The following is a 27,255-nucleotide window of genomic DNA, read 5'->3' on the forward strand; positions in this document are numbered from 1 at the left end:
AGTCCAGTACAGGGTGTGCAGAGTTTACATGTTTCTTCACGTATTTGCACTCACCGAGGCATGCAAGGAAAAAAGTACAGGGAAACCAGTTCTGTTCTTTTCTTGCCTTGGAAACCACTCAAATGTTTGCTATGACTTGTACTTGACTCAATGTCACTTCCATTTATCATAACGATATTGATGTGTCTGAGAGATTGGTACTTCCATATCTCCAAATTTAACTGTCACAATTAAACTTGAAGTACATTTTGGAAGATTTTTCAGCCAGAAGCATGAAACTTTTATAGTGCAATCTAATGTCTTATTTTCGGCATAAACTCTTAAATCCATTGACTTCTATAGAATACAACCATTACCACGTGGACTGTATAGGATTTTTACGTCAGCTTAATAAAGTGTTTTTTGTAATGAGTGTTTTTATTGCTGAAGTTTTTAGGAAAATAGGTCAACTGCGTGACTAAAATGTTTTTTTTTTTTTTTTTTTTTCCCTCATTTTGATTATAGTAATGATAACATCTTGGAGAGCAAGCATTTTGAGCATTTTGTACTGATGGACATTTAAATTAATAGGTGTGCAAATGTAGGTGGCTTAAGAGACATTTAACCTCAGTCAATAGAAAACCTCTGGTGACAGCTATTGTTCCAGAAATTACTAATGCATTCAAAAAATACAGCCTGCTACTTTTAAGTACACTCACCTACCACACTATGTCTCAGGTACAGCAGACCTGGAGTAATTCAAATGTGTAATGACAGAAATGCTGTCACATACATTGTTAAAACAACCACAGTGGCTGAGACTGAGACTTCAACAGTTTCAGTTTGATTTGGTGGCTCATGTCTCTGTGGTTCCTTCTAGTTAATTAAAAGGGCATTTGGGATGGTGCTGAACGGTGATTTTTTTCTATTCTTTCTGCAATAATGTGTCTTTTCACAGCTAAAATTCATACGCACCTACCACACATTGACGTACATGGACCAGAACCATGATGAAAACAACTAGCTACATATATCACAACTCTACTATGATGTTATGATGTACATGAGTCTGTACTTTAATGAACACAACATGTTACACAAACTAGAACATTGTATTCTAACATACACAACTAGAACAATTACATATACTTGTAATATGCCTTTGCTGCTAGCAAAGTTTCACTAATTTATACAGCTGTGTAATTTTTACTGGCGCTATCTTAATTATGTTCCTTAAGGGTACCACTGGGGTACTACGGGGGCGGCATGGTGGCACAGCCAGTAGCGCTGCTGTCTCACAGCACCTGGGTGGTGTGAGAGAACATGGGTTTGATCCCTACTCAGTTTGTGTGGAGTTTGCATGTTCTCCCCATGTCTGTGTGGGTTTCCTCCCATAGTCCAAAGACATGCTGTTTAGGTTCCCCCATAGTGTGTGAGTGTCACTGAGCAAGTGTGTACATATGGATGAGTGACCCATTGTAAGTAGTGTATCTAAGAGTGTAATAAGGTGTATGGGCTGATAACACTACATAGTATCCACTGGAAGTCACTTTGGAGAAAAGCATCTGCTAAGTGAATAAATGTAAATGTACTACTGTGGGAGGTGGGATTCAAACTCAGGGCCTTTGAGTGTGAGGTGTTTGCTCTAGCTGCTATGCTACCTACTGTTTCTACTCTAGAAACGTGATAATAAAATTTGTGATATGCAAAATATTGGTGAATTCACACACACTTAACTAGTTACATGAACCAGAATTGTGTACCAAGTAGAAATTTGGAAACACTTTTCACATTATGATAGCCTTAGGCACCATACACAAAAGGTATCAGATACTATTACAGCTTTTGTGCCACGTAAAGCTTTAATGGTTGGTCTCAAGCTGCACCTACTACTTCCATAGTTTTGATCTCTCTTCTTCTGCCTATAGCCAAGAAGTTTGACTTTGACAGTACCCAGACTAGGCCACAGATCCCTAATGCAGCACTTTTTTTTCTTTAGGCTGCTGGCAATAAACAACAAGTAAAACTGGAGCCAAACCTCTCCAAAAAACAGTCCAACAACCCCTTTTCATGTAATTCTGTTGGTAGTAATTTATTTCTTATGATCTATGCACACCACACACACACAATAAACAACAAACTTGCAGTCATTGTAGCCCATTGTGAAAAATATATTACGTTAACAGGGGTTTGAAACTCAGAAATCACACACCATCAACATTACGCCAGCCACTCTTACCTAAGTCTCCTACCTCAGCTCATGTGAAACAACAGCGCTTTTACCTTTGATCTTAAACTACAGTTCTCAGCTATGGTGCAGTGCATCTGCTGTATGTACTGGCCTAGTTGCAGCCAGTTTTGTTTCATTTGTTTCATTCATAGCTTAAATGTACATGTATTAATGTTTGCAAGTAAGAGGCCTTAAAGAGATATGTTACACTTCTGGCAGCAATGCACTTTTCTTAATAAAAAGTAATTTAGCTTGTGTACATCTCAGACACGATTACACAAAGTTAAGTATTCATCTTAATTAAAATTAATCTTTCACTCACCTGTGTGTTTGTTTAGGCTATAGTGATTATTATGTAATTCATTAATGAAAATCAACTATGCCAAATTAAGAATAAATTAACTCTGTTTAATTACATGAACACATAAAGAGAACACCAAAGAATCATCTTTGCTTCCATTATCAGGACAAACACCTGGAAATATTTACTGTGAAGACTGACAGAGTTGTCAAGATATTTAAAAATTACACAAAAATCAATAAGCTGCTCATTTGGGATTAATTAAGAATTGGTTACTAAACACTCTCAGACTGATTGGTTTAGTTCCAAACGTTTCGACATTGCGCGAGTTACCGTCTTTGGCACATTTGAAGTTATGAAAGAGACATAACACTTCTCTTTTGAAAGCAGAAGGTCGAGGTCCATGGTCAACTGATCTGCCAGTTGCAACCTTTCTTGTATGAAGGTAACCCATAAATTTAAACACACAACTCACACTTTCTACTTCTTTCATAACTTTCACCATACTACTGCATTGACTCAGTACTTCAGCTTTGTGCTATAATTCAGCTTGTAAGTCACTGTAATTTTTCCTTCCTTTTTTTGCTCCATTTAGCCTGTGCTACTAGGGCTAAACTTATGAGAGTTCATCTTGCATTTTGTCTCCATGTGCATATCCTTCCAAACACTTACATTTATCTGTTTATGTTCTCCGGAGCAGCTTATAATGATTTACCCATTGCTACAACTGGGAAATTTTTACTGGACCAATTTATTGGTACCTTGCTGAAGGGTACTACAACAGGAGCAGGATTCAAACCTGGATCATTCAAGTGAAAGGCAGCAGCTTCAACCACTGTATTGCCTGCATGTGTTCTACTTTACAGCAATACTCTTTTCCAATCTTAAAATTAATTCTTTGTCTTTTTGTTCACTTTTTGTTCAAAAGTTGTAACTGAGCATCTTGTTATGGTGTTGTTAACTGGGAACATGTAGGAGACAAGCAGTTGTAGAGACTACTTTTCGTGAGAATGTAAGAAAAAGTTTCAAAGGAATATAAGCTTTGTAAATGGTGAATACCCGAGTTTAAAAGAAAGTTAAATTTATATGTTTATGCTCATAGCACAATAAAACAAAATAAACTTTGATGCCTCATAAAAAGAAATATCTTTTTTTCAAAGTACTTAACTATAGCTCACAGACCCCAGTAGCATCACAGTGGTCCGTAGGTTGCATTTTTGGTGTAAGCTAAAACCAAGCATCCTGTGTGACCTGAGCATGTTCTTTCTTACTGAAATTTGTGCATAAAAAAGCTTCTTTATCCTTGTTACATGTGTCCCACTTCAGATATGGGGCATAATCCCTGAAAATTCACACGATGGCAAATGCTTCTTATGCTGGCTTGTAGCTTATTTTGCACAAAGAGCATTTATTATTTATGTAACAAATATGTGTTTGAATTTGGAAAGTCCAGTTTTTAATGAGCACAATATGGTAATTTTCTGTCTGTCTGCTAAGTGACCTACAGAAAATGTGAAACTGGTTTGAGTGAAACAAAATACTCAAGAGTGCTACTGGGCCAGGCTGCCAACAAGAGTAAGGAAAATACTATAGTTATAAACCGAGGCTGGTTTCATGATTACAAAGACTACAGCTTTAAATAAAGATGAATTAGCCTCGCTGTACCTGGAATTTATTTTGTGCTTGGAAAAAATTGTTCATTAAGCAAAATAAATATTTACACTAAGAATAAAAACAATACCTGGGTTGGTCTTTATTTCAGAAGTACACTATTTAGAATTTAAATTTCCCTCAGCATTTTTTAGTCATTAAAAAATGTTTTGATTTTCCTCAGGAGAATTGTGTTGTATGTTACCTCCTGCACCTAACCACCCCCTCCTCCGTTTGCCTTGCCACAGGCCAACACAAATGCTGCATTCCTTGGAGGACGCCTCATGTTTACCTCTCGGCTGGCTTCAGACTCGGTGTCCTCTCCTTTCCTCAGTGGTTTCTGGCAGCTGGCACAGGATTCCTGCATGTCTATCATTTTAATCAAAAATGCAGACCCACAGTCAGCCTCTCTGTCAAACACTGAAGCAGGAATCACTATGAATATCAGATGAACCGCACATTTTACTTGGATTGAGTGCAGTGGAATGCTTTTCTTTCTTTCCCTTTTTATTTTGCTCCAGAGTACTTCCCAGAAATATCAAAAGGGGGCAAGCTTTCCCTCTTAGAACTCTCTGTTTCTATGTCCTTTTTGCGAAACGTATGGATGTTGCGATTTATACCATTATTGCATTTTTTAACACATTTAACTGTATATTTCTGCATTACACTGGGCAAAAATAATAAGGTATTAAATGGGCATTGACCATTTTGCATTTTCCAATAATGCAGGACTAGAAAAGACATTAAGCTAATTTCTGTTTTGTATGTAGTACTGTAAGTAGTCTTTTGTAAAATGATATGATGGAACAACTAAAAAGGTAAGTTTTCATTACCTGCTAATTTCAAAATATTCTCTGAAACTAATTCAGTATGTACGATTATACAGAATTTTAGGAAATTAACTTAAGTCTTTATAATTTATACACTGTGAGACTGGGTCGAAACTTTACAATATTGAACATTTGCAGCAGTATAAAAAGTATGAAAAGTGTTTTGGACTAAACTAAGGCATTGCTTCCAATTCCATTAATAATTGTTTTGCTTACTGTTGTGTCCCAGTTGGTTTGCCATCAACATTTTTTGGAGGAAACAGGAGTTACTCTGTCTCTGTGTATTTACTAATGCAAAGTTAATTATCACATACAGTTAAATATGATTCATTTTACTGTGAGGGAGAAGGGCCAGAGTTATACTGCGGTCTGTATACTAGTAGTTTATGAACTGAAATAACCTCACCATAGATTAGACCTGCTTGATGGCTGCCTAGACAGTTGGGTCTTCAAGAACTTCTCACTTCACTTTGCTAATTTGAACAAGGCTTTATTTTTATATTTGTCAGTGGCTAAACTGTAGCATGGTTGTTAAACCTCTCCCAGGCCTAATTAGAGCAGCAATGCAAGCATTCATAGTCCAGCCTTCATCCCTGGGTTAGAGGAGGTAATCGTGGTGCTGCTGGCAGTTTGCTTCTGGCAGCTCCGAACTCTTGTGGCTACAGTATTAAGTGACTGCTGAAATTCATTGCCCGAGCAGCCGTTTTATATGTCTAGGTGACAACCAGCTCTGACAACGCATGGGCGTTCACAGTACAAATTTGCAAATTGCTGCGTTTAATTATTCATTAAGTACAAACTCCCTTCTCAAAATATAGTGTTGATTATAGCATCATTTTAAATTAAAATGCATTTTTAAACCATCAAAAAAGGTAAAGGTGAATTTCTTTGATACAAATATCATGGTAAGTCCAAGTAACATTTAACAACATACATAATACATAACATTATCAAAGTACATATATTGATTATTGAAAAAGAACAGCATGGTTTATAATATATAAATATATATATAATATATAATATATACAATATTATATATATATATATATATATATATATATATATATATATATATATATATATACACACAGTATATCGGGGAGCATTACAGAGCATAACTGAACTGCTGTGGAGAAATCTTGGGAAATAAAACAAAATGAACAAAACATTTTTTCAGTTCAGTTTTTTTTAATCTGTTTTATGAATGGCTATATTAAAGTTTCATGATTTTACTGCAATTCATTGTGCTGTGTGAATTGAAAATCCTCTTGGTGAGCAGTAGTGCAGCAGTGATAATTTCAGGATGCCATAAGCTTGTTTATCTTCACACCTTAAATCAATACCAAGACAGAGCTCATTTTCAGACATTTCTGCTGTTTGGTATGTCACTTAAAAATGTACATTAACTGCAGGCTTCTTACTCTGTGTGTGGCATTGCATAATTGACATTCATCAGGAGTAACCGCAGTCTTGCTCCAGTGTCTGGTGTAAATCACTTAGGCGTTATGATGTAAGAGGGAGTAGCCTCTTCAAATGTGTGTGTGTTTCAGTTGTTTGTACACACCTCTGATGCAGATGCTCAGGTTCTGAAACATAATAAAGAGTCAGAAAAGAACAAGCTTGGGTCTGTGCACTCTGAAAGTGGTTTGTGTATGTGGGGGGTTGGGGGGCTATGTTCTGAGTACTTTCTTGGCACTTTGACAGTTTGATGGAAGGAGATGGCCAAAACCTTCAATCTTGAGCCTTAAGCTTCTTTCTGGAAGCAAAACTGTCACAAGGATGCTACTGGTCACCAGAATATTGGATGACATTGTTATCATTTTTATTATCATTTTATTATTTATATTGTTATCGTTTTTTATTATCATTTTGTCTTCTGTGCTTCTTCATCTCAGCTTCAGCTACTAATTAGGATTACTATATCTTTATTTAACATAGCTGGTTCCTTCCATTTAATAGCGTGCTTATCATTAGGTTTCTTTACATTGCTGAAATTGTTTTTAGGATTTACTTTATCTAGTCATCTTCTGGCAGCCACAGGCACTTTGTGTAACGTCTATGAACTGTGATTTTCATTTACCATTTTAAAAGCCAAAACAAAATTTTTGGGCCTAAGAAGAATTCTTATTTTCCTCTGTTGCTAACAAATGACAAAGTAGCCTGGAAAGGTGTATGGTATAATTAGTTAGAGTACCTTCTTAATTCTATTAGCCATTAATGGTGCAAGCACTGTAATTATTTCATACGGACTATATATGAGCCGTTCTAAAATAATAATCAGAAAGAGTCTGTTGCTTTTCATTTAATTTCAACGTACTCAGCTGACATAGGTAGTCCTAGTGTGTTTTTCCAATGTTACTGTAGTAAAATACTAATATAAGATCTAATATCTATGGGCCCACAAAGCTGCAGCTGTTGTACCTTTTTACTTGAAAAAGCATATAAAATGATATTAATTGATTAATGGCTGCAGAGGCTGAAGTAAAACTTGCATGCTCTCCCCAGACTTTTTGGGTTGTTGTTAATGACTTAAACAGAGCTAGCTTTTATAAATGCATCTATCAGGTACTATTTTTTTTATGTGTGCTATCATATGCTGTTACAGCCCAGTCTTGAGTTTGGCTGAAACACAGGGTTATTGAGACTGACTACCACCAGAAGGAAGTGTCCCAATTCCTTCACACTGCAATATTGTCAACTTTATTGACCATGTAATGTCAGCTTTATTAGCCTCTCTTTGATCAGGTGGTTATGTAGCTTATCAGTCTTCTTCCACTGCTGTTGGCCAATATCAGTTGGATGTCACTTAGTTTCCCCAGCTCCATTTGTGGATCGAGAGAGAGACAGACATGCCCACAAACACAACATGTTACAAGCCTTTGGACCAACGCTGTGACATACGCCAAATAAGGTGTCACATAAATTAATGCTGGAAAATTTGTGTGTGTCACGGGTGTATATACGGGGTTCCTTCCAGAAGCAAAAAAGTGAAAACCATATGTGAAATAAAGGAAAGAATGTGTGAAAATAGGTCTACAGTTCAAATTTGGGTGGCACGGTGGCACGGTGGCACAACAAGTAGCACTGCTGTCTCGCAGCGCCTGGCTGATGGGAGAGGATGTGAGTTTGATCCCTGCTCAGTCTGTGTAGAGTTTGCATGTTCTCCCTGTGTCTGCGTGGGTTTCTTCCCACAGTCCAAAGACATGCTGTTCAGGCTCCCCCATAGTATGTGAGTGACACAGAGAGAGAGTGTGTTCCACTGATGTATGGATGAGTGACCCATTGTAAGTGCTGTGTCTAGCAGTGTAAGTCACCTTGGTGAATAAGGTGTGTGGGCTGATAACACTACATAGAGCTCATTGGAAATTGCTTTGAAGAAAAGTGTCTGCTAAATAAATATAAAATAATTGTTGGAAAGAGGTGTTAATGCCTAACTTCAGTTAAAAAAGTGCAGACATATAGTTTGAAAAGTTGTCTTTTTAGTGGATAAAAATAAACACTAATAAATAAGAATGGATGAGGATATGCTAAGGATGTGGAAAAGTGGCCTGGCCTTACTAAGTGTGTGCAAATAGCCTGACCTCAGTTTCAGTCGCACCTCCTTGAGGGGATTCACAGAGCAAGCATTGTTGTGTTTGTGAAGGTTAGTCTTAACCTTGTCTTAATGTGTTTGTGTGTGTATTTGTGTTCATCTGCATAAACTGTCCATACGTAGGTCAGCCTATTTGTAGTCTTTTCTTTTTGGAGTGCTGTTTACACCTTTCTTTCCCTAGGCATACTTCTTCCAGTGTCTTACTCCTGCCTTCTTCAGTTTCCTGTCATGAAGCCATTGAAGAAACCTTTGCTGGCTAACCAACGGGAGTGTTTCCTGCAGTTTTAGGAATGTTACACCTTGAAACAAATAAGCATACTTCTCACATAATGAGATTCGACTTTGGAAATGAAAGAAATGAAAGTTATTACAACATTTCTGTTAATTTTTGGATATTTTCAATAAATGGATTTTACCAGTCTTCTTAGGCCACACCTCATCCTCTGGCCTGACAACCAACCATAGGGAGGATGGTCCATGGACAGGCTTCACCTTCATTTGAAAGTAACACTGTCTACGTTAGAAATAAAATACAAATGTATTATTACTATGTACCTCTTCTCAGTGCAGTAAAATTGTGGGCAATATTTTCTCAGAATTTAAAAAGGGTCCTTCAGCTTTTAGCAGATTGTTAAAGGGACCTCTGGAGTAATCTGTTTTTGTATTTATTTGCTGTATTGAGCATATTCAGTGTTTGTATGATGTTTGGCATTTTCTGATTTTGTAGTTACTTGACAGTTTTTGTTTTATCTTAATGTACTGAAAGGCTTTTTGGGTTACAGTGAAATACACACACACACACACACACACACACACACACACACACACACACACAGTCCGAAAACACTTGTCCTGAGTGGGGTTGCAGCGAGCCAGAGCCTAACCCGGCAACACAGGGCACAAGGCTGGAGGCAGAGGGGGCATGCCCAGGACAGGATGCCAGTCCATAGCAAGGCACTTTAAGCAGGACTCGAACCCCAGACCCACCAGAGAGCAGGACCCGGCCAAACCTGCTGTGCCACCACACCCCCCTTACAGTGAAATAATATAGTTTAAATAATCCACCCATTACCACCTACTGTAATGCTTCATCTCCTGTCCTGGTTTCCTATGAACAGCCATCGCCCAGTTTGTCACAGTTCTTTTTTATTTTTTACAATTATGGACTCAATTTTTTCACATTATGGAAAGATAGAACAGACATATGGTGATTTCATTTTCATTCATTACTTTTTGTTAATGTATCCACGTGTAAAGATATCTGAAATTACTTCTGTTTCTGTTCATCATAAAATGCAATAATAAATTACTTGAAAGATTTGGTTTTAATCAGGTTTAAGGCTTTTGAAAATGAACATCATGGGCCAGAAATTGTTTTATGTTCTATATGTTATAATTTATTTTTTAAGAACAATACTGACAAATAAGGGAATCAAATAGGAATTACGCAATATGAATGACTGATTTTTATGTCTTCTCAAATTTTTTCCAGTCATTTATTATATGTTCAATATTTATGGATTGCTGTAGTGTAGCCTTTGTGAATCAAGAATTTCCCAGTCATCTATTGGTAATTCAGATTCAGATTCGTGCATTTATGTTTTTTGTTTGTGATTATGAATATAAACCAGGACTTATATTTGCAGGGTGCGATTCTTTTCTGTTGATCTGGAGGTCATTGTGCAGCTTTAATCTACTTATTGTTGCGACAGTTCTTCACAGATGCACTCTTTGTTTTCGTGAAATGAAAAAGGTTACTTCTTTGATTAGATTCCTGCTATCTGTGACCAACAAAATAACAGACCTTTTGGCAGTGAACTTGGGGCCATTCGCTTTATCATTGCTGAATTAGTTGGGAAAGTTCACTGACATTAAATAACAGACACATGTCGGGTACCTATGTACTTCGAATGGACAATGACATTCACCCAAAGATCATTAAAGATCAGTATATGGTATTTTCATAGCTTCTGTGGAAGTACACATTGTGAGAGAACCATAAAAGGACAATTCAGTTAAGGACCATCTTTTACTGTGGATATGTGTGTGTGTGTGTGTGTGTGTGTGTGTGTGTATATTATATATAATATATAATATTTTATATATATATATGTGTGTAATATATATGTGATCTGTTTATCGAATATATTTACAATATATACATTTATATATCTTTTCAACACAAAAGAAGGGATACATGCAGGGTTTCAGGATTACGAAGCATCTGAACACAGCTGGTACTAAAGCTTACAAATGAAACTGATAAATAATGAATGCACTGAAAATTGGAAGCAATAGAAAGCAGGAGCAACAATGAGAGTTAATACACCATACCGTGCCTGTGAAAGAATGGGATTAGCTTTCATAAAATATTGAATAGTCTTGCTCAAAGAAGTACGAGCACATCTTCTACGCATTTTGCCATACCAACAAGTCCCTGTTTTTGAAAATCAGAGTATCAGTTCAGTGTGTTTTCATGTGCCATGCTGGATAAATTTAAAATCAATTTCCTTTAAAGAATTAGAGGTCTTTAGATAAGCCTTGATGTTTTGGGAAGTATTTGTGAATTCTGATGGTTATAGGTCATTATTACATGACATACTGTATGTAGTTGTGTATTGTTATAATAATACTCTGAAAACAGAATATAGTTAATAGCTGATATCATGTGGTACTGCACATGGAGAAAAATCTGCTCCCCGTTGACTTTAAAGCAGTATTATAACCCCAACTCTCTGAACTGTTCATGGTTTATTTTGATGATAACTTGCGTTTAATATGTTGGCTTAGTGATGTAAAACTCAGCACCCCTAAAACCAGGACAGTCCAACCTTGTAAAGTACAATCAAAGTCAGCCACCTTGATGAAGTCTAGATGTATTTAAATCTGAAACTGGCTTGTTCATCAGTTTACAATGTTAAATAACAGTGTTAAATACCATTTCAGCCTGTTAAATTTGTGCACCAAAGTTCATTTTTTAACTTTACTTTGGACTGCAGTGGAGGAGGAATATTTAATAGCAGTGTAAAATGAAGTTATTGGAGAAATATAACTGCTTCACAAATGTAAAAAGCTCAGTGCTTCACTGCTTTTCATCTAAAAGGGTAGGTTGGATGGGAAATATATATATTTCAGGTATTAGAAGTATTATTAGTGTGCAGTCATGGTGTGTAAGCACAATATATGTTTATACAGAGGGATTTAAAAATGCACAAAATCTTAATATAAATCCAGTGTTAAAAAAAAAAACAAGCAAAAATAATTACTTCAGCATTACATAGAATTTTGCTCCAGATTGTTTTCTTTCTTATTCAGAATATTGTATAAGATTTGTGTGTTCATTTTCTTTTTTTATCCTTTTTAGAGCCTTGGATCAACTGGCAGATACGAGACACATAAAAAGTAAGTCATTTTCCGATAATTCTTACATGGCTGCCTTACCCCAGCCAGTGGTGTGAGAGAGTAAATATAGTAATTGTTCAGCAAGGAAGGGTTTATTGGATACCTATAGCCCCCTTTTACAGTTTGTGAGAAGAATACACTGCTGAAAAGGGCTCGTAAAACAAATTCTCTTAATATATGGAATCACACACACACACACTTTCTGAACCACTCATCCCATATGGGGTCGCGGGGAACCAGAGCCTACCCGGCAACACAGGGCATAAGGCCGGGGGGGGGGACACACACCCAGAACGGGACGCCAGTCCGCCGCAAGGCACCCCAAGCGGGACTCGAACCCCAGACCCACCAGAGAGCAGGACCCGGTCAAACCCACTGCGCCACCGTGCCCCCCTTATATGGAATCGGTTATCTTTAATTTACAGAAAATTTAAAATAATGAAAAAATGAATAACAATTATAGTCTTCAGTACAAAGAATAATAAAATACACATATATGCTGAATTGTTACTTAACTATATAAACTAGGGTTAATTTACTTCAATACTTAATTTTGGGGGTCATGATACAGCCTAGTGAAACAGTTCTTATAGTTTAAGTACCTCTTGAGGCTTGTTGCCTTTGCTGTACCATTTCCTAAAGTATGATGTCGCAAACTGAGGGTTTTGCAGGTGGACCGATGGACACAAGAAAAAGGCTTGGTGGTAAAATGGAACAAAAGTCTATTGTTTTTATGACTCAAATGTTCAGGAAACTTATAACACAATACAATGATAAGCAAAATAAAAACATATTAAGAATATGCCACAAAATATTTAGCAAAAATCTTCTCAAAAAAATTAAGACAATGCAGGATAAATATGTCAGTTTGAAGTGATTCGTGCACTATCACACAGGAACTCGAGAACAGAGAAAGAAAAAAGTGCGGTGGCTCTGATGTGCGTTTTGTTGAGGTAATCCTCCGCGAGAAAATCTGACTTCATACAAGAAGAGAAAAGCCTTTTTTGCATTAAACAGAGGGCAGAAATTGAGTGTATAGTCCACCAAGCTTGTGTGCCAAGAATTTAGTCATACATATGAGTAACTGGTATACAAAACTTGCAGTGCTCTTACAAGCACTTTTTTAATTGTGTACACACAAGCAGGCTTCCTTGAGCCCTGAATGTTGAACCGAAATGGCTGCACGAGGAAACCTTGATGACTTTGAATTGGGCGCAATTACTGCTGCACATTTAGCAAGGCCATCAGTGACCATCACAAAGAGACTGCACCTTGGCGTGGTGTGATGGCTTGTGCGCCTCCGCGACCTAATGAGCTATACAGGTTGGTCCTTTCGGACCTGCAGATCCAATCATACCTAGAAGGTCAAAGGGCAGAGGCCGGACAAAGTCCAGTTTCCTGTCTAGGCTCAGGCAACCTGACAGTATCCAGCCCACGCACTCATCCATGATTAACAATCATAAGTCTTTGTGATCGCACTCACTTATGGAAGGTGTGGCAGTAAGCAGAGGTTTTTTTATGCCTTTGTAACGCTGATGGATGATGATGATGATGATGACCATCAGCGATAGAGGCTGTGAAAGTTGTAAGGTAGTTAAAGCCATTGGGGGGAAATTGAACAAATCCCTATAGAAGAGCAACAGGAGATGGTTGGACATACACTAAGAAATTTCTCTTGTAGAACATTTTTTGCATTGTGCTGGCAACACTCACACTGGGACGGGGGGGACGGGCATGAACAAAGTAACAAAAACATTACTATCATTAATCACCATCATTAAGTAGTTGTTTTTGGATTTTTCTTCGCCATAAAATATATAAAACTCCCATTTGATATTGTAAGCATTTCATTTTTTTTTAACTTTTCCTGATTAGATGATTACTGGCATCCTGTCAGTGTATGTACTGTTAAGTGGTGTTTGAGACACAGGAAGGTCTGGCGCTTCAGTGTTCTTCTGCTCTGTGGTCCATTAAGTTTGCATGCTCTATAGTAGAGTGGATTTCCATTTCCTTCATTTCCTTTATTTCCATGACACATAGTACAGAGCTTGTACGTTAGAATTCAAAGATGGACTGAAGTTGATCTTAAGGCCAAATTTAGTCCTACTCCATCCATCCATCCATTGTCAACAACGGCTTCTCCCGAGTGGGGTTGCGGCGAGCTGGAGCCTAACTTGGCAACACAGGGTGCAAGGCCAAAGGTGGAGGTGACACATCCAGGACAAGAGGTCTGGCCCTACTCTTTGCAAATATTCAGATATTAGTATTGATTGTTCTCATTATTGGGGGTGCGGTGGTGCAGTGGGTTGAACCGGGTCCTGCTCTCCAGTGGGTCTGGGGTTCGAGTCCTGCTTGGGGTGCCTTGCGACGGACTGGCGTCCCGTCCTGGGTGTGTCCCCTCCCCCTCTGGCCTTACGCCCTGTGTTACCAGGTTGGCTCCGGTTCCCCGCGACCCCGTATGGGACAAGCGGTTCAGAAAGTGTGTGTGTGTGTGTGTGTGTGTGTGTGTGTGTGTTCTCATTATTTTTCCACTCCCTTGTATTTTCTTGTTGTAAAATGCTGGGACAAATAATTATTTATCAAGCAACTTTGAAGTTACAAGTCCATTTCCCTGCTCACTATCTTGGCTCATACAATTTATTACTTCATTCAACTGACATTTTTGCCAAAGTGACTTATAATATTGAGCAATTTACAACTACTTACCTGTTTATACAGCTGGGTAATTCTTACTTGAGTAATTTTTTTTTTTTTTTCTTTTTTTTTTTAGGGTGAGTAAATTGCTCAAGGCTAGTATACCTGGAAGTGAGACTCAAACCTGCAACCTTGGGTCCAAAGGCAACAGCACTAACCACTACACTATCAGCTGCCCTGTTTATAAAACAATATCTTCCAGCAAAATATTTTTACTGTTATTCTCTTACGCTTTTAGCCAAGATGATGAGAGGGTCATCATTTTTGGATAGAATGATGTCTAATATGCATCCAGATAGGAGGAAGGATAGTGGGAAAGTATGACTTCATTGCTCAGAAAGTGAATGACAACTGGTTCCACTTGCTCCCTGGTGTCCAGTTCATTTCTGTTATTAATTACATCAGATCATGCACCTATTCATTTCATTTTACCTTTTCAATAACTATTTGAGATAAAAAGCAAAATGACTTAGATTCTTTTTTCAGTTTTACCACTGTGTACTGTCCACTGAACTGGCACAGAAAATAATTGCAGCTAGGTAAAATAAATGGAATGTAGAGGCATGATGGATACTTTGAGCTACATGTTTTTAAGTAGTTGCTAAGGAAGTTGTAAAGAATTGCTCAGAATGGTTACTTGGAAAAAATGAAAATGATATTAAATTAAAAAAGGCTTTGTAGGTGTTACCACAGCCATGAACCCAAGAGTCATATCCAGTGACTTGTGAAACAAGCTGTGAATGGGTTTATTCATCAAAAAATGGAGATCTAGTCTATCCATATGCTTACTTTGGTTTCTTGGTATTTTGCTGCATAGAATCTGTGCAGAAACCTGCACATTTTGTCACCCTCTCTTTTCCTGCTAATTTCTGTTTTCTCCTTGTTATTACACACGTTCTGTTTATAAAGATGTTCTGACTCTCGGCACATAACCTTCTTATAATTTCATATACATATACTTCAGATAGATTATTTGTTATTGCATTTTTGTTGCTGTAAACTGGCAAATACAGTTCTTAGGACAGTCACTTTAGCATAAAACAGCTGAATGAAAAAGCAATGCTATCAAAATGGTGTAAGCTCCTAGTCTGTGCAAATCAGGTTGCAAGCATCTGCTTCATAATAGAACACATACAAATTATTATATCATAGCAGAGCTTCTTTTATTTCCAGACTTTTATTTCTCTCATCATCACAGAAGCTGTTCTTCCCAGGGGCAATATTTAGCACATAGCATATAATAATGGGCAGACAGGCTAAGATGGAAAAAAGAAACACTGCTTCTTCATTTGGTAGCCACTTCATTGGACCCGATGGAAATATAATGCAGCCGGTTGATGAATCAGAGCTCATGAGAAGAATGGCTCTCCTTTCCACCGGTAAAAGATCCTGACTAATTTTCACCAACGGGAATTCAGTCCTCGAACACTTATATAACATGGCCCAGATCCACCTTCTAGGGATTTCTAAATAATGCCATTGTCTGCTGTTTCTCAGAAGGGAACTGCTGCTGCTGTTACAGTTGTGCAGAGCTAGCCTACCTTTGATGAGAACTGTCAAGCCCATGTTCACCTCATTTAGTCCCCATTATGTGGTTTGTGTGCACTCATTAGTATTATACACGCAGGATGTGTGTGTTTGAAATTTTTACCTAGCAGAGCCTGGGGCAGCTACTCCCTTTTATTATTGTTTTCAAGCCAAATTCAAGAATAGGTGGATAGTATGGCTAGTTGAAAACACTTTGGGCAATTTGGGCAATTAACGCTCACTAAACACTAACTCACATCAATTTAAGGAAATGTTACTATATGTTACTAGATTCAGCAAAGGATTTTTGTTGCATTAAGAGCATCTGTGATGCTGATTCACTGAGTATTTTTATACATCAGTGTGGGGATGCACGGAGGCCTATAATAATTTGAAAGAAAGTCAAACTTAAGGAAAAACACTACTGCTGATTTAGTCTTGGCTGGGATACTTTAGTCTGAACATTAGAAAAGGGTATCAAATCAACTTTGTGGTGTGTGATTTCAGTGCCCCATTTATTGCAATATCCTTCAAGGGCCCATGTGAGTACATTTTACTATGACACAGCCAAAATGGTTTTGTATTGCTGCCAATAAACAAGTTATACCATTCTGAAACAAGAGATCCTGTAATTCTCTGGTGAATATTTAGCATCAGTAAAATGGCAATAATCAACTCTTTTTCTGTCTACTTTAATTTATTTTGGACTTCAGTTATGCTCATGTAGAATGCGTGAGTATTTGGACACAAATACAATGTGTCTATGGAGATAAGAGAATGTGGCACTCTTTCTACTTAAGTCTACAGCACATGAGGAAAGACTGTATACGTTCCTTAATTTTTAATACACAGTCCTCTATTAAAAATAAAGAACTCTACAAAAACTGAAATGTGTTTACCAGTTTTTAACTGTAAATTAATTCAGATAAAGGAAAACAATTCAGAGCATAAGTTAGTATAAGTTAAAGTATGTATCCAGAATTTTAAGTTAAAGTGAAAAGGGTCAGTCAAAAACTACTCAAGAACTAAAGTTACTTTGATTCAAAGTAAAGCTTTTGGGAGAAAAATTAAGCCTTCAGCAGGACAAGAACAAGTCCAAAGGTATGCTAAAGAGGATTAGGAATTTTACTGTAAAAGTCATTGAATGGGCCTGTCAAGGTCTCGAGTGTTGAGAAATTGTGGAAAAACTTGACAACTGCAATTCGTAAATAATCCCCAGAATGCCATTGAAAGCTTGAGCATGCTTGACAAGAATGAGCCAAACTTGCAGCGAGCTTGTACATTAAAGTTCATAAAAACGTTCCAAAAACATTCCATGATTCTGTTATTGGTGTACGTTTCTCTCTGTTTTGAGTGAAAAGTGAAGATGTGTAAACTTGTAATAAGCCCACAGTATCTTAGATGAAGCTTTGGTACTATGACAGTGTATGCTTTAGTTCTACATCTACATAAACTTGCTTTGATTTGGTCCAGTGCAGTACTCAGAGTTTGGTAACTATACTTGTCATCAAAAATGAAGAATCCCTTAACAACCATTAACAGACATGGTAATGTTCATGTTACCATGGAGATTATTTCTCAGGGAAGCAGAAAATGAGCACTCTGAGGAAAATAACTGAGTTGTTAGCCTAAGCACTTTTATGTTCTGCAGGGTGTATTATAATATCTCCACAAATTCATGATCTAAATATGAACCCCATGTGTATACTCTGAGGGTTCCTCATATGTAGTCTCTTTGTATTACACAATTCTAACATGTTCTGCAGCTGACAACGAAATTGGCGATTACTTTGCTTAAATTTATCCACAAACCTCTGATTGATACTATTTGCACTGACTCTGTATGTGCATTAATACAACATACACTATAGAGGGAAATTACTCCATAACATGGAGAAAAATAGAAAACACTTTCATATTGTCATATTATAACAACTTCTTTTTTGTCTGGTAAGATTTGATTAAATGAGTATGATTACAACTTGAATTTCTTTTCTGTACGTAAGGTTATTTTAAAGTCTGATTCCTATTCTCATTTATTGTATCACTGTTACTGTTTTTAAAATTCTGTCTGAACATTAAAATAATTTAGCACTCAAATATTTTTAATGAATTAAGATTAACTGCAGCCGTTCATTTAGCTACTTTCACAAAAATATAGAAGTGTCACACTTCTCTGTTTAAACAGAATTCTGTGACCTGCCCTCATTTTTCAGAGTACTGAGCTACCTCAGTTACTGGCTGTCCCAGACTGCAGAGATGGGTAGCCCAGGATTCTGGAGCCTCTTGCCAGGTCAGTAAATAAGCAAAAACTGAATCCCACTGGGTGCAACTGTATCTGCCGGGTAGCTGATCAAAGAGATCACAGTATGGCACAGGATCCCTGGGGTGTCTGCCTGTCTCTGAGGCAGGGAATCATAATAAGATATTGGCATTGGGTTACTACCTCACTGGTTGTTGAAGCTTTAGAGGAGCTCAAGATGCATGAAGCCTTGTGTGAGGCAGAGGTGGACCCATAGGCAAAATAAAGACATGAGGACAGCAGATCATAAGAACAAAAAAATAGCTTTATTAATACAGCTCAACTGAACAAAACAAGGATGTGCCCCCCTTAAAGCATAATGTAAAGAGAAGGCACAAAACTAGGCAGTAGCAGCACAATAATGGCCAGTGCAACCCCTAAAACCCTGGCTTATTCCAGATGGCCCTATTACTCAACACCAGTACTCCCCAAAAGTCTACTTCATCCTTCAGATCAGCTGCTTAAAAGTGTTTGCAGATTCATCTCAATTGCAAGCAGCTGGTGGTTTATTCTGGAAAAGTAGGGATGAGTAGTGCGGAGTTGTCCATTAAGGTCCTTTCTAGAAAACATTGTGTTCCCCAACCACTTGAACTTTGCATTTACTCATTTAGTTGACACTTTCCTCCAAAACAACTTACAATGGTAGTCTAACTACAATTATTTACCCATTTTTACAGTTGGTTTATTTTACTGGAACAATTTAGGGTCAGTACCTTGCTCAAGGGTACTACAGCCAGAGGTGGGGATCACACCTGCAACCTTTCGGTCCTAAGGTAGTAGCGCTAACCACTACACTACCAGCTGTCCCACTTTCTGCTGTAACTACACAGCCTGCTGTGACTGTGAAGAACACATTGAAACAAAATAGAATCTGCAAGAGGCTATTACATTTACATTTACATTTATTTGTTCAGAGGGGGGTGCGGTGGCACAGCGGGTTCAGCCAGGGCCTGCTCTCTGGTGGGTCTGGGTTTCGAGTTCTGCTTGGGGTGCCCTGTGATGGACTGGTGTCCCGTCCTGGGTGTGTCCCCTCCCCACTCTGGCCTTTCACCCTTTGTTGCTGGGTTAGGCTCCGGTTTGCTGCGACCCCGCAGGGGACAAACGGCTTCAGACTGTGTGTTAGTTATTCATTTAGCAGATGCTTTTCTCCAAAGTGACGTCCATCTCATAGAAAATACAATTTGTGCATTACTTTAGGAGAAAGAGACATAGCTGCAGATGTGTGACTAAGAAGTACAGTTAGTTTTCTTCACCATATGCACCAATGTTCATCACACAGGTAGCTGTATAAAACATTACCAGAATATCGCCAATTCCTAATCACCTTCCTATTTTGTTCAGATACATATAAACATTTACGTTACATTGCAGGAGTGGCTTTGTAAAGGATTGATCCAAGCATGATAATGAACAGTTATACCTTACATGAACTTAAGAGATCATGGGCGAATTGATTCCGGAAGAGATGACTTTTAAGACCCTTTTTAAATGTGCACAGAGATTCAGTAGTTCTGAGTGAGAGGGGTAGGTCGTTCTACCGCAACGGAGCCAGAACCAAGAACCTCCGCGCTTTACCTTTCATTTGTGGGGCCACCAAGCAGGCAGATGTGGAAAAGCAAAGCAGTCTGGTTGGCGAGTAGCGAATGATCAAGTCTTGTAGATAGCTGGGAACAGTTCTGTTGATGCATTTATAGGCAATAACGACGGTCTTAAATTTGACTGGGGTAGCTATGGAAGCCAGTGCACAAATTGGAACAGTTGAGATACATATTATATATCCTGTGTTTTTTCTGTTGCTGCTGTTATCTAGCCTGATTCTCAGATACCTTAGTATCTGTCCATGGAAAATGACATTGTACTTTGCCATATCCTCGATATATCAGTGTGATACATCATGATACGGCATGTCTTTTCACCATTTTTTAACAAATAGAGTATAACTTACCTAAGAAGAGTTTTCCTTGTACCTCAACTCACCTTATTTTTGATTCACAAAATAGGCCCAGTGGAATCTTGTGAATTTATTCTTGGGTAGCATGATGTGGGTAACATGGTGTCCCAAAAGTCCGCAAAATACAGCGCAATGAAAAAGGAGCTCAGTTAGCAGCATGCGGTTACTCCTACTTTGGTTGGAAGTGGCCATCCATTTGCTCTAAAAAATAAACCTTATGCCCCAGCGTGAAACACATGTTGCTGAAATGTCTTCATGCCATTAAAAAACATTGACACTGCACTAATTATGTAAGGTAGAAATTAAAGGAGTTATACACTTACTAGTAGTATTGATCCTATCTGCAGGTTTGTTACTGCAAGAATAACCTTGGATGTTTATGTCCTTAAACAAACTACCAATTCAGCAGTGCAAAGTAATCCTTTACAAATGTTCTCTAAAAAACTAACAAAGTGCATTTTACTTGAAGAAACACTAAAAGTACAATGTTCAGCAAGGTACCTCAGTATATCCAGCATCCTGACACATACATCCCTTGTATCCAGATATCCAGGCAAAGCTTGACAGTAATTGCATAATCCCTCCTCATACAACCTCACCCAGACAGTCTGGCAAGGTATGTCAGTAATTGCTTTAATTATAATTCAGTGAGAAACAGCCAGTCAACCCCTCCTGCCCAATGCATACCCATCTGTCTAAACAGCTTGTCTGACTTATTCAGTCATGCCCTAGAATTGTTTGCAGCAGGTGCATCTTTGGGTCATGGATATTTTTTTGGTGACAGATTTAAACTGAATATTTTACTCGATTTTTAACAGAACCTGCTGACTCCTTAGCACATGAATAAAGTTTGCTGTACAAATAGATTTTTACATACAACAGAAAACACTGGAGTAACCACAGGAAATCATCACAAAATGACATGAGGATTTTTCAATTATTTTTTGCAGATTTTACAACAGACTCATGCATTTTAGCTGTAAACAGTTTTATATCAGTGATATACTTATTTATTAAAAAACAAAACAACATAAGAGACCCCAGAGCAGAAAACAGCTTTTTCATTGAGTCGGAACTGACGGTGAGGTATTCTGTCTGCATACACCCACATGAACACACATAAATGCACACACATGCACTCACGCACACTCGCTTGAATGCAGACAGCCACTCAGGCTATTTTTAAGTAGCACATATTGTTCATTTTTCAACACCTACGATTCCGGCATGTTCTTTCCAAGTCCCACTCTTCAGGAAATCTTTCACTTACTGTACTCATCTAATGGATTTAGTACATATTAGTAAGGAAAAAGTGTTATTACCAGTGTGTTAATTGCTACTTTTGTTATTCACAGCTGCTGTTGTGTCAGTCTTAAAGAGGGAATTTGCAAGTGTAGGTGCCTTAGTGGTCTCACATGATGTCTCTGCATATTTATAAGGTGTTTCAGTGAGTCCTTCACCACAGGAAATCATCCCTTGTGCATTAGTTTCAGCATTTATTGGCTGTTGAACATAAGCCATTTTATAAGGCTCTGAAGATGGGTATACAGCCCAGCTTCACTCCTCTGTTGCTATGGAAACCTGAAGGGTTGATTTGTTGTTGATTTCATTACTTTACCCGTGGGGGGGAACAACACAATCACCCTCAAACTAACAGTAAAGGAATATCCGTAAACAGAATATAACGACTTTCCTTTTATTGTACTACACACATGAAGTTGGCTGTGTATTGGTAACAGTTCCAGAATGCTGAATGGTGACTGTTGAGTTCTTTTAAAATAGGTAGTCTTGGCTGAATGTTGAATGTTGGATATTTGCTGTTTCTTATGCATGTCTTTACTGACTTAACAGCTCAAGTTAATGCCTTAAAAGCTCTCTCATAATGTGTAAAGGTGGACAACAGTACAGACTATACAGATTCTCATTTTGCACTGTTATTAACACCATAGGTCATTAGGCTTGTGGGGATGTACATCTTGGATCGTGTGCGCTCTGAGCAGTAGTTGCAACCATGGAAACAAAAATATCTGGTTTGGACTATTTTGTGAAAAATACTTTGAGATTCAGTTAGTAAAACGCAGTACAAATGGTTTGAGGTGATTTGAGCTTTTGTAGTATTTCATGAAAAGCCCCCCAAAAGAATATTATTGAATACCTAAACACGTTTAGTTTTTTAGATTCAGTGTATATTTTTTTTTTCCTCAGGTTCCTGTGAAAGGATTGTCTTGTATAGACTGAAAAAACATAGAACACTGTCACAAAAGTAGTGAGCCTTCTGTGTGGTACTTCATATTATGACAACATTGTGAAAATTTTGAAATGCTGTTAAAATATCGTTTCAATAGTTCTACTTTTTGGAGATAAAAAGATTTATTTCAACTAGGGATAGGTGGAGACAGATGTTATCAGTGACTGGGAAAGTGTAACCCACGTTAGGGACTTGAACAATTTCACTTTTTAAATTGCACATTCCATTCCTTTTAGATATTTAGAGACCAGACTGTTGTGAATATAACAAAAAAATCTTAATTTTTAAATTCAGTACAATGGACACATTGCAAAGAGGAAGAAAATAACGGTAAGATTTCTAGCAAGATTTTGTCATGAAACATGTACTGAAACTGAACATCCCACTAAGGAGATTTTTCATGTTTTGGAGCACGTCTGTTCTGGCTGTTATCTCCCTTGATTAAATTCATAAAGAATTAAATTGTGCTCTCAGTGTACATGCTTGGTTGCCAAAACATGGTGCTTGAAATTAAGTTTCATTTTACAGTCATTAATCTGTCAAACAAATATTGGAATAAATTCAAGATGAAATCTATGGACTCGCTGTGAAGCCATTTACCTGGCAATTGAAAATAAATTGCTTAGGAATTTTGCACCACCTAATGTTATTAAACCAGGTTCCTGAGTTATGGTGTGTAAATCCAAAAAGTGCTGTCATGTGACTCAGATACATCAGTGGTAAATACATCAGTACATCAGTGGTTGCACAATCACTACTTTCCAGCTGGGCGCCAGCAAAAGACAGCATTATTTCACAACCAAAGCAAGTATGTGGTGATGCAGTGCGCTTGGCCGTGTCCTGCTTTCTGACGGTCTGGGGTTCAGGTCCTGCTTGGGGTTCCTTGTGACGGACTGATGTCCCGTCCTGGGTGTGTCCCCTCCCCCTCCGGCCTTACACCCTGTGTTGCTGGGTTAGGCTCCAGCTCACCGCAACCTTACTTGGGACAAGCGGCTTCAACCACTGTGTGTGTGTGTGTGTTCTGCAATGAACTCTATGTAGTGTTATCAGCCCACACACCTTATTCACCAAGGTGACTTACACTGCTAGATACACTATGTACAATAGGTCACTCATCCATACATCAGTGGAATACACTCTCTCTGTCACTCACACGCTATGGGCGAACCTGAACAGCATCTTTTTGGACTGTTATGGAATTTAAAGACTTCCTAGAATGTGTGACTGAACAGTTCAAACATCTTCAGTAGAACTTAAGTCTTCCTGCCACTTTGTGGGGTTCCCGTGTGCTTAATAGTAGACCGAGTCTTAAGTGATGAATCATCGGAGAGGGATGAGTGCCAACAGGAGTGGATTAGTGACTTGGCTCCAGGTTGTACTCTCTGGGAAAGGGAAATAACTTGCGTCGTTTTGGAGGATCAACCTCATTTGAACTTTTGCTCCTGATTATTTTAAGCCCTTCCAGCAGATCAAAGACGGGTGCAAGTCAGTGGGCAGTTCTCTAATTGCAGACATCTCCCGTTGCTGCCTTGAGAGTGTCAAGAAGGGCAGGTTTGTGTGCCTTGGGTCACCGCTCAGTGCTCTACAGAAGGGCTTGGGTGCCACTGATCTGTTACTATCCTTTCACCGAATAGCACATTCCTGTAATAGTCTCCTGCGTCTTTGCATGGGAATTCTTGAGATGGGATTAAGTTTGAACAGATTATATGTGCTCCAGGATATATTTCTTCTTTGTTGTACAGTTTGGACCCTTTTTCTACCTAGTTTATCTTATTTGGTGAAACATATTCATAAACAGAAATCATTTTATATTCTGTAAAATCTACACAAATATTTGTTATTCAGATGTGTGTATAATGTCCTGGGTGGGTCCTCTCCCCCTCCAGCCTTGCGCCCTGTGTTGCAGGATTAGGCTCTGGCTCGCCGCGACCCTGCTCGGGACAAGAGGTTTTAGACAGTGTGTGTGTGTGTGTGTGAGAGAGAGATGTATACATAATGAATTACTGTGTTCATTAAAGTTTTAAGCAAAATCTGTGATACTGTCACCAACAGTCTTTAAAGCAGTACACCTCCTTCTAACAACATTTATCTATGCACAGTGAATGATGGTCATTTGGAAGGTGTGTATGTTGTCCCTGGCACTTAATCTGGTTTTAAATAAAGGTTATCTTGAAGCAAGGAATGGAGAGAGAGGTTATCATTGGTCATTTCTACAAGTAGAATCATCGCTGACAGAGATGTACAGAAACTGAGCTTTAGTACTTGTAAAATGCTACACTTGCATTCACAAGACCAGAGTTCTGTTACTGCTTCAATAGTTTATCTTCATGTATTACAAGGTGATATCAGTTCAGACCTTTTCATTTGTGGGTTTCTATATCAGAATAGCTGGTAGATTAGTGTAATGCTTTTGACTGTATGGGTGCTAAGGACTGCCTCAGAGATGCTATCTTTAAATCGCACACTTACAGTTCAAATGAGTTAGGTGTACAAAATCAGTTTCAGTCTCCGAAAAACAATTTGCCAAGTTTCTTCCATACTAATTTTTAATGACTTACCTGCCTTTACATTATCTTTGGGACCATTACTGACAGAGGAAGCAGAGGCATGTATATTTCATGTTTGACAGGAGTCAAAACATGGATGAGCATTGCCTTCTTGTTGCTCTGGAATTTGCACAAATGCTGGAACCTAGCTGTTAGTTTGCAGCTTTGTCTGGGTCCATAAGCCCCCAGATGTATATTAGCTTCACAGCACTCTGTAGCAGCTTAATATTTTTGTTAAAACTTAGCAGAACCTGCCTTTGTACAGCTGAAGGTACAGCATCTCTATTTGTACTGAACTGAAACTCTTGTAGCAGCCGAATCGTAATATGCTCTTAACCTTTCTCTTCTAATGCAGTAACATGTAATAAATGACGATATCAAACAAGCCACCTCAGGGCCATGGTTCAAAGCACAGTACGACAGCTGCCTGTTTGAGAGATGCTTTTTTCATTGTCTGTGTCTCACAGTCATAAAAGTAAAGCCTCTTGGATTTGCAGTGTTTTTCACAACAGGTAAGGGAAAGGAATATGGTATTTGATAAGAACACCTTGTTCTCCTTTCTGCAAATCAAGGTTAAGTTATACATAAAGAACACATTTGAAAGCTATATGTATATGCTTACAGTTGAGATCCCTGTTCAAAACCCAGTTAATGTTTTTGTTAACACCATATTTTTAGAATTTTGAATCCTCATTTTACTTACTCAGCCTTTAGAGGGAATTCAGAAACGGGACTGAAAGGCCAAGGAAAAAAGGATTTTAGTGAAAGTCCTGATCCTTAGGCAAATGCAGTGATGGACACTAGCCCAGTATTCACTTACAGCAGAGCAAGAAGAAACCTATATTTAATTTTGTGGATTCTCCCATTATACTTAATAACATGCATCCATAGTTTTAAATCATTTTCCGAAGGTCACAAAAAAGTAGCACATACAGCTGTTTGCAGTAGACCTGTTGTTGACTGCAGTGTTTTTTTGAGCCAGTGTAATGCTGAATTAGTCTTTTCCTGACTTAATGGGACTGAATGGCATAATCGACGAGAAGACATAACTCTGCCTAATGTAGAAAAAAGGGCACATAACTTTTTGTGGCCCATATTGTAGGTGTGTTCCAGAACCAGAAAGATACAGTAGCTAAAGCCCCTGATTAGAAAGGCTGACTACAATCTAATTTTTTAAATCATTTTGACAGCTTCTTTTAATGCAGTCTTTTGTGAAAATACATATTGATTAAACATTATTTCAGCGTACAACAGCGAAGTGTTTTGTTTGGACTTAAATCAACAACTATCATTTTTCAAGTCCAATATACTGTCTGCTAAATATTTCAAGACTTTATATTTTGAGATGTTGTCCAGACATTGAACAATGAAGGTTTTTGTAGGGTATTTCTTGCAGTAACAAACAGTTTATTAAATGCAACCTATTTTGTTTAGGGCTTTTGTGGTACAAATGTTGTGTGTTATTACATGAAATGTATTTAATTTTAATTCAGAAATCTTTTTTTTGTTTTGTAGAAGAGCCTCTAGAGACATACAGCTCTTATTGTTTTCTGCTATGCCGTATTTGTATATTGACACACTGGCTATTTGCAGAATATATTTTAAATCTGTTTGGTTGTTTTTTGACAGCATTCCTTCATGTGTAATTTCAGAAAAATAAATTTCCTGCGATAAAAGGTGGTAGATGGTCTAAACAACTGTATTCCTTTGAGTTTATAGCAAGGTCTTTGATACATCTGAAAATGTTGTATAGAAAGATATGTCTTTGCTGTTTTGAAGTTGAAAGAGTTTTGTGGTTTGTGTTTTGTCATATTAACTTGATTTCATCACAGTTTCATTCTAGAGGTGTCAGGGTTGTCTGTGAAGTAGATGGTGGGTTTTTATGAGTCCAAACCAATAAAATAATACATTTAAAAAATGAGTTTATCTTCACACAGGGAGGCGCGGTGGCGCAGTGGGTTGGACCGGGTCCTGCTCTTCTGTGGGTCTGCGGTTCGAGT

The 27,255-nt window shown here is 38.0% G+C and overlaps 1 protein-coding gene across 4 annotated transcripts in view; it reads left to right on the forward strand.

The window, feature by feature from the left end:
• The window catches only part of ankfn1a (ankyrin repeat and fibronectin type III domain containing 1a), a 121,437-nt gene that overhangs the window by 44,022 nt on the left and 50,160 nt on the right, over positions 1 to 27,255 (forward strand). For all 4 annotated transcript variants that reach the window (XM_018761387.2, XM_018761384.2, XM_018761385.2 and 1 more), the window contains one exon: positions 11,950 to 11,987. In XM_018761387.2, the coding sequence (XP_018616903.1) occupies positions 11,950 to 11,987 (38 nt within the window). The remainder of the gene's footprint in view (positions 1 to 11,949; positions 11,988 to 27,255) is intronic.

This window comes from Scleropages formosus, chromosome 20 (genome assembly GCF_900964775.1).
Source record: "Scleropages formosus chromosome 20, fSclFor1.1, whole genome shotgun sequence".
NCBI classification, from domain to species: Eukaryota; Metazoa; Chordata; class Actinopteri; order Osteoglossiformes; family Osteoglossidae; genus Scleropages; species Scleropages formosus.